General features: G+C 37.1%; 1 protein-coding gene across 1 annotated transcript; it reads left to right on the top strand.

The window, feature by feature from the left end:
* Positions 1-129: 129 nt before the first annotated feature.
* Positions 130-5,848, top strand: LOC133317503 (nuclear-pore anchor-like; the record flags this gene model as incomplete). Its single annotated transcript, XM_061519369.1, has 11 exons — positions 130-309; positions 387-434; positions 1,767-1,850; positions 1,927-2,001; positions 2,096-2,280; positions 2,358-2,460; positions 3,613-3,729; positions 4,448-4,556; positions 4,920-5,024; positions 5,158-5,694; positions 5,790-5,848. Coding segments are annotated over 8 exons (867 nt in total), but the record flags the coding sequence as incomplete, so codon positions are not given.
* Between the last annotated feature and the right edge of the window lie 8,830 nt (positions 5,849-14,678).

Raw genomic sequence — 14,678 nt, 5'->3', positions numbered from 1 at the left:
TTTTCATGGAGAAAGCATAAACTCTTATGTATTAACTTGTGAATAATAAAAAAAAATTCTTAGAGAAGCACATACTTGTCTCTATTTAATGATTTATTGTTATGGCTATCATAAATTCTCACTTTTTAGAGGGAATGGGCTGAGGCCAAGAAAGAGTTACAAGAAGAGCGTGAAAATGTGCGGAGACTCACACTAGATCGGGACCAGACCATAAAAGATTCTCTGAGACATGTTGAGGACATGAGCAAAGAGTTAGCTAATGCAATGCGTGCAGTTGCATCTGCTGAATCTAGGGCTTCCGTTGCTGAGGTACTTGATTTAGGTTGCTCTCTTGTACATATTCTCAATGAATTGTTGTAAAGACTAACTACGATTTCTATACACAGGCAAAAATTTTAAGTCTTCAAAGAAAAATGGGTTCCACGGATGATAAGGTTTGTTTTCTTTGATTGGTTTTGTTAAATTTGTGAGGTTTGTTGCTAATGGTTGTCTTTTTAGAACTATCAGTCTTAGGCTTTACACTCATTAAGGTATAAGGTTTGGTGTGTTTTGTTGAATATCATTATATCGTTAAAATCTTTGCATTCATTATGAATTTTTATAGCTCCCTTTTTATAAAATGAAAGAAAAAATTTATTAGATGGAACAATGAAACACAAAGGAGGATAATATATCTGGTAAAGTGGAGAGCCGAAATGATATGAATGAGTTTCCTAAAACAGCCAAACCCTTCAAGGTGTACTCCCGCAGGCCCAAGCCCCAATAAATCCAGTTATTTTTGGGGGTAAGTGGTGTTTTAGTGAGAGAAGAGAGAAAAGTGGAATCTTCGGTATTTTGAGGGGATGCAGTCATCGTAGATGTATGCAATTTTCATTTCTTTTTGTTGCAGCTTGAAGCTGGGGCTTGTAGAGATCCTCCATTGTTGAGAACATTCTGCTCTTATTTTCCTGCTATTCTTCCTTGTAAATTCATTTCTCATATTAATATAAATCTTCCTTTCTTCCTGATTGGAGAGTTTATCCTATCAATATCCTCAAAATCAAAAGCAGCAAAAAGAGCGCAGAACAAAATCTTCAAAAACATGGCCAAAAGATATCAATATGAGAAAGCTTTAGCATCTATCTGCATGTCTATGATTTTCTTTGGAAACACTGTCAATTAGTTTGTGTGCTTATGAAAAAACATTAGCTTAAATGGAAGTCTATCCTATTGTCTCTATGTGTTACTCCTTTTGGTCAAGTATCTTGTTGATTACAGATAGATTCATGACATGTGCTGTGTTATATAATTGCTGGAATGTTAGAGAAGGAAGTTTGACATCCATTTTATGGAAGTCCAGTTTGAGTGTATAACTGGTACTGTTATTTGCTAATTGGTGCTTGAGTGGAGGTTTATTGTACATATTTACTTCCCTGCAATCTTGATATTTATTCTGTTTATTCTAATCTTGGTGGTGGGATAAAAGTTTTCAAGAGAAGGCTACAGTTAAAAGAGAGTACTATTAAGCTTGGAACTTGAAAAAATGTTGACAAGCAAGAAAAATATATGGGATTGTACCAATCTTTAGGCACAAAAGACAGGGAAAGGTATAGTTATAGGACTAAGAAATATGGGGTTTGAGTGAAAATTGCTGTCTAATCAGAGCACACACGCTACATATATAGATGATAGAATCTATTACAATTTTTTCACTTCAATAAGTAGGTGTGTTCATGCATTACTTTTGTTGCATTTGTGCCTGACGTTGGTTTTTTATCATTATCTAGGTTGTTGCTGAATTGCAAACAGCAAAGGATGAGATTGAAAAATTGAAAGAGGAAGCACATGCTAACAAAACTCACATGCTGCAGGTTATTATTTTATTCTTTCAAACAAGTAATATTTAATTTATAATTAAACTAACTGCCGGTTTGCATTTATTTGAAGTATAAGAGCATTGCTGAGGTGAATGAAGAGGCACTTAAACAGATAGAAGTTGCACATGAGAACTATAAGATGGAGGTATTCTAACATACTTGAATCTTGAAAGCTATTTTCCATGCTATTTGCTATTGTACCAAATGGATTTTGTTTGTCTTCTTTGTAACGCGTATAGGCTGACAATGCAAAGAAAGCACTAGAAGCTGAACTTCATTCGCTTAATGAGAAAGTTTCAGAGCTTGAAAATGAATCTAGTTTGAAATCTGAAGAAGTGGCTTCTGCAACTTGGGGAAAGGAAGAGGCTCTTACATCTACTTTGGCTGAAATAACAAATCTTAAAGAAGAAATTTTAACCAAATCGTAAGTTGTATCTGAGTACTACAGTGTTAAATTTGCTGCTTGTTTGGTTTTATGTCTCACATTTTTTGTGCATGCAGTTCTCAAATTTCAGCAATGGAAATTCAGATCTCTAGTTTTAAAGAGCAGCTGGACAAGGAGCATCAGAAATGGCGTGGAGCTCAAACCAATTATGAAAGACAGGTTAAAAGATTGTTCTTCGTATATAGCAAAATTTGTTTGTAGTAGATTGTTGCATGAGTCTTGTTTTGTGTGCTGAAGTTGCTTGGCTATCTGATTTTATTTTTTCATTTAATTGAGTGACTAATATTTAGATTCAAGTAGCTAGTAAATAATTATGCTGATATTGTTTTTTGTTTTGTTATCTTAAATATCCATTTCCAAGGGCTGCTGGGCAATCAGGATTAGCAGTGTTCATTTCAATTTTTTTTTCCTAAGAGAGCTGTGCATTGGCTATCCTATTTTTCTTAGGAGACTAGACTTCTCTCCTACACTGACTAGTTTTTTAGACGTGCCTTTTATTTTTCTGTGCTTTGTTTTCTCCTTTCGTTTTGCATTTGTTGAGGATATCTTACTCTCCAGCATTTTTGTCAAGCAACCAACTCTCCCAAAAGCTTAATCGGCGATCTCACGCAATCCCACTATCTTCCCCGGTGATCTCACTCGATCTTATGCAATTGTGATCCAGCAACCGATTTGGATCATTTACTGTGAAAAATTGCAAAATCGTGATTTTGACTACTTTGGGCAGAAGTGCCGGGGTTCTGATTTGCTATCATTTAGGGATGAGCATTAGCTCTGCTCTCTCATCTCTCTCTCTCTCTCTGAAAACTCAACCCATTTCAGGGTTTCTGACTAGGGGATGTCTTTTTTAGAATTCAGCATGCTTATCTATCTTGCAGGGTGTTTATTTTTATCCTTTTTTAATTAAGAAATACAAAATTGCAACCTTGTTTTCATTTTGTTTCCGATAACCTTGAAATTATGAAAACTAGGAAATGTTGTTTTCACCATATCCTGTACAATAAATTGAAATCACTTGAAAATAGGATACAAAAATGAAAACAGGGTGACTTTTTATAATTGTAAATGAAAACATATCTACTGGAAATGAAAATAGAAAACAAACCAAACATCCCCTTAATTGTTTCCATTGATTCTTTTTTTTTTACTTTTATTTCTGTTGTTTAGATAGTTAATTTTTGGAGATGTGAATATTTTTTGTTTTATGATCATTTTTACAAACTGTTGGAAACTTGGAGATAACACATTTCATACTCTGCTATTTTTTTTTTTTTTCATTCTTTCTAATGTTAGATGTTTTTAATGGCACAGGTTATTCTCCAGTCTGAAACAATTCAGGAGTTGACGAAAACATCTAAAGCACTGGCCTTGCTCCAGGAGGAGGCATCTGAATTACGTAAACTAGCTGATGCTCAGAAAATTGAAAATGTAAAATTTCATATTCATTCCATATTTACATTTACTATTTGTTTCTTTTTTGATACTTATACTATAGTTCGTTTATTGTTTCTGCCTTCTTATATATTTTTGTTCAAAAATCCTGAGGTATTTATTGGAGCCCCTTATGATATCTTAGTTGGTTTGGTTTACTCTATTTTGGTGGCTTATCATAGGATTAATATACCTTACCTTTGGCTGCTTTGCGTCATGCAGTTTTAAAAGAAATAGCCGGTCTAAATCTTAGTGATTTTTCTTCATGAACTATTTGAGTAGTCGATAGTTAAGGTTTCATACACACACGTATATGACCGATAATGATAGATACATTGTTCTTTTCTTTGGTTATGAGTGGTCATGTTATAGAAGAGGCATTACTGAATCACTATTACAGGTGCAACAGCAGAAAAATAGTTTGAATGTTATGTTCTCATTACCATTTTCCTGATATGTATAACTGTGATAGCTTGATTGCAGTATGGTAGTCAAGATGTGTGGTTCATTGAAAGTCATTAATTTGATTTCCATATACAAATGGTGGGATGATAAGTTGTTATTATTATTATTTTATTGGTGGGTAGATATCTACCCAAAATATGTTATGTACTCAAATGTGCAAGTAATCAAAATATGTTATGTACTTAAAATATGTTATGTACTCAAATGTGCAAGTAATCATGCTTTATATTATCTATTTGGATGCTTTTAGGAGGCTGCTGATTTGAAAGAAAGCTTGAGAAGTGTGAAGCTGAAATTGAGACAAGGAAGAAGAGGAATGAGCTGAGCAATCTTTCACTCAGCAGTTTCGCTTCTGAACCGTATGGCTTTCATAACCTTTTTGCTCCTTTGAATTACTTCATTTTATACAAACTTTTCTAATACAAAATTTATTATGTAAAATTTACCATATAAAATTTATGGTGGTGATTTATTTTTTTAATGATAAATATTAATGACATAACATATAAATAAATATAAAGAACTAGTACAAATACAAATCCTATTGAATATATTATATATGATATTCACATATACGGTATTATTAATGTATATGTTACCACACACGCGCACGCGCACGCATGCACACACACGCACCCATGTTCAAGATATAACATGCACTCCCTATAACATATATATATATGTATACATTCACTCCCTATAATTGATTTACTTAATTTCAGGAGAAAACAAAGTTTATTAATGAACTTGAGAGGCGCAAGCAGGCTCAGAAGAGGTTATCCGATGAAGTTGAAAAGCTTAAGATTGTTGTTGGCAATCTTCCTGAGGTAATAATTTAAAAAGTGATTTATTGCGCAACCTAATTAATGTTGAGTGGATAGGGATGCTTTAGCTTGCAGGGATCATTTTTTATGATTATGTTCTGAGCCCGTTTTGCTTATTTTTTTTAAATTTTCTTAGGGAACGAATGTGGCTCCAACTTCTTTCTGGATCCAATGTCGATTACTTCATTGCCCAAAGCTGCCGTTGAAACACGAAAAACAGGTAGGAAATTGGTCAGGCCTCATCTAGTAAAACTCGACGAGCCTCAAGGTGACATAGAAATGTCTGATGCTGGACCTTCCAGTGACACAGAAACTCCAAGCAATTATGCTCTATCATCTCAACCATTGTCTCCAAAACGCATTGCTCCTACCTCCACTTCTGAATCTGTCACACCTGGTGAAAAGGGCTCTGATGTAGTGGTACCTGTATTGAAGAAATCAAAAGGATCAGAGTCCCCAGAAGATAGTGCTGAAGAACAGCCTGTTACAACTCCGGAATTTACTGGCAGTCATCCAATCACCGAAGAATCATTTGACGGTGGTGAGTTGCCACAAGGCCAAAATGAGGCAGTCAATGAAGGTTAAAATGAGGAAGGTGAGATTGCTCTTGGGAAAGACGAGGAAACCAAAGATCCGCAAGACTTGGGTGGTATGAGTCAAGAAGAATTACAAGGTGACAAAACCGGAATTACAAGGTGAGATTGCACGCACACACACGCACCCATGTTCAAGATATAACATGCAGGCCATTGTTTTTCCTTTTGACAGGTGGCTGACATCAATTGATGCTGATAGCATGTTTGACGAAAATAGCATGCTAGTCCCGAAAATTCATGTTGGTGTTTCTGGAACAGCATTAGCTGCTTCACTCCTGCAAGATGGTTGGAGTGTGAGTTATTAAAGTTTTACTTTTAATACTGGCACTATTTTTCCATTTGATTTACATAAATAAATCTTATTTCTGTATACCTCTATCTTTTGAAGTTGGACAAAATGTATGCGAAATACCAAGAGGCTATTGATGCATTGAGACATGAACAATTGGGCAGGAAGGAGTCAGAGATAATTTTGCAACAGGTATGGTTGACCTGGTGCATCCTTTTATATATAACCTCAAGGGGAGGGTAATATGACAACAGATTTCTTAAATTTATATTCATGTATGTCCGGTACTTAATTTGTTAATGGGGAAGTTGACTGCAATGCTTTAAGTTATTTATTACAAATAAGAAGCATTTTCATGGAATGGGTGGCTGTAATTATTTGAATAATTAATTATATGTATGTAACAAATTTCAAAAGAATGTATTTCCTTTCACCTTTAATTTTCATGGAGTTGGGTTAGGATTCAACAGGATAGGATACTAATATTGAATACTCAATATATCTCCATGCTACCCAATATATCCCCACGCTACCCAATATATTTGTATTTATTGCATTATATTTTATTTTTTCTTTCTCTTTTCTCCTTCTACATAATTTTATCAGATTGCTAATCAGGTGCTCATCAAACACAGGACATGATATAGGCTTGCCAGCTCTATATCTTATCCTACCCTTATCCTATCCTTTCCACCAAACAAGCCCTAAAGTCCCATGACGTATTTATCAACGGAGGACCGAACTAATGACAGTTGTATTTTTGAAGGACCAAAAATTGGGTTAACTCTTTGTTTTTTTTTTTTTGGTGGCTAAAATTGGTTTAAAGAATTCCTGTGATATATATTGTTTTCTAAGAGTATAATTTGATTGGCTAAACCTTTTTTGGTTCACTTGCATTTGGGTTGTAATTTACACTGTTTCCTTTCTGCTGGATTTGGAGATGAATCGATTTAGTACGACTACGACTGTGTTCTGGTGGTACCATATAGTTTATATATATTATGTTAAAAATGATGCAATCTTCTATTAACTTTTTCAGGTTCTGTACGAGTTAGAGGAGAAAGCAGAAGCCATAATAGATGAAAGAGGTATATTGTTTTATTGGATTGAATGGCTAAATAAGCTGTAAACGTAGAGAGCAAAATATCATTAAATACTGTTCCAACATTGTTGTCCTTATTGTTCTGCATTTAATTCCACTAGAAAAAAGAAAATGTAGATCCGCATCTTGATTTTATTGCATTTTATTTTAATTATATATGTAATGTGAGTGGACCAATAGTGGGTGGTTGCTATTATTGGGCTTGGTTGATGGGGGTAGTCTTGTTATCTAATGATTTTATTTGCGCTGCACCTTGGGTAAAATATACAAGGACTATAATTCACTTTGGAATTTTTAAGGTGCTGTGTATGGAGTTTTCATAATTCGGTTATGATGAATATTCAAGCAAAAATCATTTGTGTCCAATGTTATTGTTACATAGAGGAAAAGCTCTGCAAGCAGGGTTATTGTTACATTCTTAATCAACAATGCCATAGATTTTTTACTAAAATAATTATACTGCTGTTCTTGCAGTGGAGCATGAAAAGATGGCTGACGCATACAGCTTGAATGAACCAAAAGTTGCAAAACTCCCTGAATGAAAATTCCAACTTAGAGAAAACCATCCTTGAACTGAAGGTTTACAACTTAAAATACAGTTTCATGTAGCTTTTTTTTTTGGGTTGCATTTGGATTTGCTTATGTGTAACTTAAAAAATTATAATGAACAAGACTATTATAACCCTGAAATAAATTATAATTACAAAAATACTTTGATTTCCGCTTCAAAACGACATCGTTTTGGGCTCAATGTAGATAAGTTATCTGCATTGACGGTAGAAAAAGCAAACCCATAATATAATATAGGATATGAGAATAAGAACAACCAAAATGTTTTGAGGTTTGAGAAAGTGGAGTTATTAGTGTAACCAAAAAGATCAAAGTTTCTGGATTGTTAAAAACTGAAACACTAGAGCATTTTTGAATCGATGCAATCGGATATAAGAGGATCATGTGCTTTATATAATTTCTTTGAAATTCTAACTTTGGAATGCCATCTGTTGGACCTAGCACACTGCTTTTTGGCCTATGTTTGTTAAGTGGGGTGGGCTTCCCCTTATTGACAACTATGCTCTAAACTTCTAATGAACAGCATTATTGTTCACTTCTCCACCCTAATAACTAATGAGATGAAGATGTCCTATAGGATGTAATAATGTTGGCCAAATGAAAGTGTAAACAAGCATGTTTATATTTTCCCTTCAGCAAAGAAGCTCAAGCACTTTAGAATGGCTGGTGATATGGTGTTGGACTCGTATCTGTATAGATTTTCATTGGATGCTGTTGGATTCTCCTAGTTTGCATACTACAACACTGGTGGCATTTCATAATAATTTAATAAACGGGACTTTTTTTATAAAAAGAATTTAGTAACTTTTGTGCCAAGACTATCATAAGAATTTTTTTTATTTTGCCATATTATTGTGTCTATGTTGGTATCATATTTTTGTCCAGTGCCATAGTTGCGCTTTCTGGGTCTTCAGATTTTATGTATAAACTTATTCACATGCATATAACCTGCTACCAATGTAGAGGGAACATTGATAGACGTATGATTCCTCCCCTTTCTTTCTGTCTTTTGTCTTGTGTGAGTGCCTAGGATAAAATGCTTCTGGGTTACTTCCTGATTGGTCAATTGCATGAAAAGTTATGTAAATCATTGCATATTGGTTATGATTGTTTGTTTGTTGACAGAAGAATGTGTTAGGCAATCCCATTGCATTAATTTATTTGTTTGTTAGATTGGTTATGCATGTGAGTTTAAGTAATTTTGTTATATTGTGAAAAATGTGAATATGCATGGAATATCATTATCCGAGTGAATTTTTTTGATCTATGAACTTGTGTAAATTAGCTCTATTGCTGTTTGGGTTATTATTATCTGACTAGTGTCTGTGTGCCTCTTGGACTGTTGGCTCCTTACATTTATTGATTTTTGATTTTCCAGCTGTTGCAGAAGTTGGAAGAATCAACCTGAAGACATCGATTGAAAGTTCACAGGTAAAGCAAATGTTGGAGCAGATAGAGAGACAGTTCCAACTCATAATTCCTGTCTAGGATCAAAGTTGTCAAAATATTAGTTTTTTGGGTGAAGGATCATGAATAGGTTTATACATATCACGTCCCCTCACGCGATAGCCATTTAACAATTGTTATATATGCTGTTGTTTTCATTACTATAGGAAGTTACTAAGAAGTCCCTGGAAAAAGCTTTAGATCGTGTGAGATGTTGGGTTTAAACTTTAAATTAAATAAAAAGAAAATAGAAAATGAAAGGTTTATGGTGAAGAGGTGTGTCCCTAGGTATTTGTTAGTGGACAATTATTGTGTTTAGATTTCCTAAGTTGGTCATTATTATTCTTAATCATTTGCTATTGTTTATAAATAGCTCATTGTAACTCTTGAAAAGTGGCTTGGTAGAATCAGTAATATAATAGAGGTATATTCAGATAATTGTGTGTGTATCTTGTGTGTGAGAAAAACACCATTAGAGGATCTGTGAATTACAAATTGGTATCAGAGCTATGGAGAGTGTGACCACTTCCAGTATGCCGTTGCCCCGCCTGACAAAGGCGAATTATGTGAATTGGAACATTCAGATGAAGGCGTTGCTTGGATCCCAAGATACTTGGGATGTTATTCAGGACGGTTTTGCTGAACCTGCAACTACTGCAGGATACTCAGCAGCTCAAACCAAGGTGATGAAAGAGACGCGTGCGAAGGACAAGGCGGCCTTATACATGTTATTCCGAGTTGTAGATGAGTCCGGATTTGAGAAGATAGCAAGTGCGATGACGTCAAAGGAAGCGTGGGACATCTTGGAGAATGTCTATAAAGAAGCAGACCGAGTTAAGCAGGTCCGACTTCAAACTCTGCGTGGCGAGTTGGAAGGAATGAAGATGAAAGATTCAGAGGGTGTATCCGGTTTCATCACCCGTGTTCAAGCCGTGGTGAATCAGTTAAAACAGAATGGGGAGGAATTATCTGAGACTAGAGTTGTTGAAAAGATTCTGAGGTCGCTGACAGACGACTTCGTAAACGTGGTATGTGCAATTGAGGAGTCTAAGGACTTGGCTACGCTCTCTGTTGAAGAGCTAGCGGGTTCTCTTGAGGCGCATGAACAACGCAAGGAAAAGAAGAAGGAAGAGACACTGGAGCAAGCACTCCAGTCAAAAGCAAATATCAAGGAAGAAAAGGCGCTCTACTCTCATAATGTCCGAGGTAGAGGTCGTGGACGAGGTAGACGAGGAAATGGCCGAGGTGGTCGAGGCCGAGGTCAGGAGGTGAAACATGAAGAAAGAGCTGAGACGAGTCAGCAAAACTGGAGAGGTAGAGGACGTGGCCGAGGTGGAAGAGGCCGGTGGTCGAATCAAAATAATGTAGAATGTCATAAGTGTGGGAAGTATGGTCACTACGCAAGAGATTGCAACTCGGACAGGTGCTACAACTGTGGCCGAGTTGGGCATTTCGCTAAGGATTGCCGAGATGAAAGAAGAGTTGACGAGGCTTCAAACCTCGCTGTAGAAGGAGATGGAGGAATTCTTATGCTAGCCCATGGTGAAACAAGTTCAAAGAATGAGTCGGAGTGGTATTTGGACACTGGTGCCAGTAATCACATGTGTGGTTACAAACATCTCTTCAAGGAGTTGAAAACAGTGGAAGCCGGACATGTCTCTTTTGGAGACGCGTCCAAAATTGATGTGAAGGGCCGAGGTGCGATCTTTTTCTTGCAAAAGGATAGACAAGTTGGTATGATTCGGGACGTTTATTACGTGCCTGAGCTCAAAAGCAATATTCTGAGCGTTGGACAGTTGATGGAAAAAGGCTACTCGGTTCTAATGACAGACCGAGTTCTACTATTGAAAGATATACAAGGGCGTCTGATAGCCCGAGTTCAGATGGAAAAGAATAGAATGTACAAGCTGAGTCTGAGGAGCATGGAGGTCGGCTGTCTGCAAGCCGAGGTGGAGGACAAGATGTCGTTGTGGCATTGACGGTTTGGACACCTTCATTACGGTGGTCTGACCGAGATGATGAAGAAAAACATGGTAGTGGGACTACCAAAGATTAACTCTGAAGGAAAATTTTGTGAGGACTGCGTATTGGGAAAACATGCGAGGAGCCTGTTCCAAAGGATGGCGAGATATCGAGCTAGGCAGCCTCTGGATTTGATACATACCGACCTGTGTGGACCCATTACTCCGGGGTCCTTCAGTGGTAAGAAGTATTTTGTAACTTTTATTGATGATTTCAGTCGAAAGACTTGGGTGTATTTTTTGAAGGAAAAATTCGAGGTGCTAGAGGCATTTAGGAGTTTTAAAGTAATGATAGAGAATGGTACTGGGAGGTACATCAAATCGGTCCGTTCAGACCGAGGTGGGGAGTACGTGTCAATAGCTTTCAAGAAGTATTGTGAAGAACATGGGATAAGGCGGTTCCTGACCGCACCGTACTCGCCCCAGCAAAATGGAGTAGTTGAGAGGAAGAACCGGACTATCCTGGATATGGTCCAATCTATGTTGAAGACGAAGAACATGCCGAAAGAGTTTTGGGGAGACGCCGTACAATGTGCAGTGTACGTGCAGAACCGATGTCCGCACTCAAGTGTGAATGATAAAACTCCACAATAAGCATGGAGCGGTCTAAAGCCATCAGTGGCTCATTTCAATATTTTTGGTAGTGTTGCATATGCACACATACCGGATCAGTTGAGAACGAAACTTGAAGATAAGAGTAAGAAGTTTGTATTCATTGGTTATGATGAGAAGACAAAGTGTACAAGTTGTTGGATCCCGTCAATAAAAAGGTGTTGATAAGCCGAGATGTGAAGGTGAATGAAGAAGATGCTTGGGACTGGGGTTGTCCATCCGGGGTGAATCTTGAACCCGAGAAAATGACAATTGAGGTCGGACAACGTTCGTCCCATATCCCAGCTAATCATGAAATCTCTACTGATGAAGAGCAGAGACAACCAAGAATGAGGAGCTTGCAAGACTTGTATGACTCAACTAACGAAGCACACTTGGTATGTTTGTTGGCAGATTCTGAAGAAGTGAGTTTTGAAGAAGCAATCCGAGATGAGAAATGGCAATCAGCCATGGAGGAGGAGATTAAAGTAATAGAAAAGAACAAGACGTGGGAGTTAGCCGAGCTGCCCAAAGGAAGTCGGCCCATTGGTGTGAAATGGGTGTACAAGAAGAAAATGAACGCTAAGGGGGAGATCGAAAGATACAAAGCTCGGCTAGTGGCGAAAGGGTATAGGCAGAAGGCCGGCATTGACTATGACGAGGTGTTCGCACCCGTAGCAAGAATGGAGACAATCAGGCTGTTGATCTCTCAAGCAGCCCAATTCGGATGGCCGATCTATCAGATGGACGTGAAGTCGACATTCTTAAATGGAGTACTCGAGGAGGAGGTGTATCTGGAACAACCTCCGGGATTCATGAAAGCCGAACAAGAAAGAAAAGTGTTGAGACTGAAGAAAGCTTTGTATGGATTGAAGCAGGCCCCAAGAGCCTGGAACAGAAGAATTGACAATTACTTCAAGAAGGATGGACTTGAACAATGTCCGTATGAACATGCACTATATGTGAAGAAGAAATGATGTAAAATTCTACTTGTTGCTCTATATGTTGATGATCTGATTTTCTTGGGTAATGATGAAGGGATGATTCAAGATTTTAAGAAGAAAATAATGAAGGAGTTCGAGATGACGAATCTCGGTCTGATGAGATACTTTCTTGGTTTGGAGGTTAGACAAGAAAAATTCAGGATCTTCGTCTCTCAGGAAGCCTATGCAAAAGGAATTTTAGAGAAGTTTAAAATGAGTGATTGCAACCCGGTTTCAAACCCCATGGAACCCAGCGTTAAACTTTCAAGATACGATGGAGGAGAAAAGGTAGATCCGAGTGTTTATCGGAGTCTAATTGGAAGTCTGAGGTACTTGACGTGTACGAGGTCGGATCTGTCTCTGAGTGTTGGGATCATAAGTCAGTTTATGGAAGACCCGGGGTACACTCACTGGAAGGAGGCTAAGAGAATTCTGAGATATGTGAAGGGAACAATCTCACAAGGACTTCATTACTCGAAGTCGGACAAATACAAGCTGGTGGGATATTCAGACAGCGACTGGTGTGGAGATGTTGATGACAGGAAGAGCACGGCTGGCTATGTGTTTTTCATGGGAAACACGGCCTTCACGTGGGTATCGAAGAAGGAACCCATTGTGACTTTATCTACATGCGAAGCCGAGTACGTTGCTGCTTCCTGGTGCGTGTGCCATACAATTTGGTTGAGAAATTTATTGAGCAAGTTGGAGCAAGAGCAAGTCGGTTCAACTGAGATCCGGGTTGACAACAAATCAGCGATCGAGTTAGCAAAGAACCCGGTCAACCATGAGAGAAGTAAGCATATTGATGTCAGGTTTCATTTCATCCGAGATCAAGTCAGAGAAGGAAAGGTGGAGCTCACTCATGTTGCAAGCCGAGATCAAGTTGGAGATATTTTCACGAAGCCCCTGCCGACGTTGTTGTTTGAGAATTGCAAGAAGAAGATGGGAATGAAGGACGGTAGAGATATTAAAGTTTAAGGGGGAGTTTTGTTGGGTTTAAACTTTAAATTAAATAAAAAGAAAATAGAAAATGAAAGGTTTATGGTGAAGAGGTGTGTCCCTAGGTATTTGTTAGTGGACAATTATTGTGTTTAGATTTCCTAAGTTGGTCATTATTATTCTTAATCATTTGCTATTGTTTATAAATAGCTCATTGTAACTCTTGAAAAGTGGCTTGGTAGAATCAGTAATATAATAGAGGTATATTCAGATAATTGTGTGTGTATCTTGTGTGTGAGAAAAACACCATTAGAGGACCTGTGAATTACATGAGATGCCTTGAGAATGACTTAGCAAAGTCAAGGTAAGGTTGCAAGCTTACTTTACGCTATTCTTGTTTATGATGCATCATAATTTGTGTTTGGTTTATGACTCTGCCTGCTTATTACCTCAGTTTGAAGTAATGCATAATAGGAAGAAAATAGCCAAGTTGCTGAAGCCAAATCACCAAAAAGCCTATTGTTGTCTCCGAACATATTGGATCTTTGCTGTTTTCTTTTTAAACCCAACTTTTCTGCTATGTTAACTTTTTAGGGGGATTTCCAGTTAATGTCCTGTGTAAACAAGATTACCTTCAATTTGATAGGAGGAAAAATATAGTACAGATGTTTTTGTAATTTGTTAATATAAATATGCTTATGTAGTTATTTAGTTTGTCTAATTGGCTGTAGAAAGAAGATTATATAATAAATTGAAACCTAGAAGTAAGCTGCTGAATTAAACAGTAAAAGTTAACATTGATTATTAAATGGCAGCGTGGTGCTATAAAGCTCCCACTATGCACAGGGTCTAGGGAAAGGTTCTGTCCACTATGTGGGTCTATAATATTTTTTTATTTGTGCATGAGATAATTTTTTCTCATACAATATGAAAAATATATTCCTCATAAACTAATTAAGTTATGTAAGCTTACGATATAATCAATATTTAGCAGAAGCTATTCACGCGGAGTTGTATTTTTTTCAGCTTTATTTTTTATTCTTAATTATAAACGAAGGTTCATTTTTTCTCTAACTTCCTTTAACTCGCGGTCCCTAATCAATCAACATGTTTTTATTTT

The sequence above is a fragment of the Gastrolobium bilobum genome, unplaced genomic scaffold, assembly GCF_033153095.1.
Source record: "Gastrolobium bilobum isolate Gb01-03AN ecotype WA unplaced genomic scaffold, APGP_CSIRO_Gbil_v1 utg176449, whole genome shotgun sequence".
NCBI classification, from domain to species: Eukaryota; Viridiplantae; Streptophyta; class Magnoliopsida; order Fabales; family Fabaceae; genus Gastrolobium; species Gastrolobium bilobum.
The sequence above is the reverse complement of the archived record's forward strand: the minus strand, read 5'-3'. Positions and strand labels throughout refer to the sequence as shown.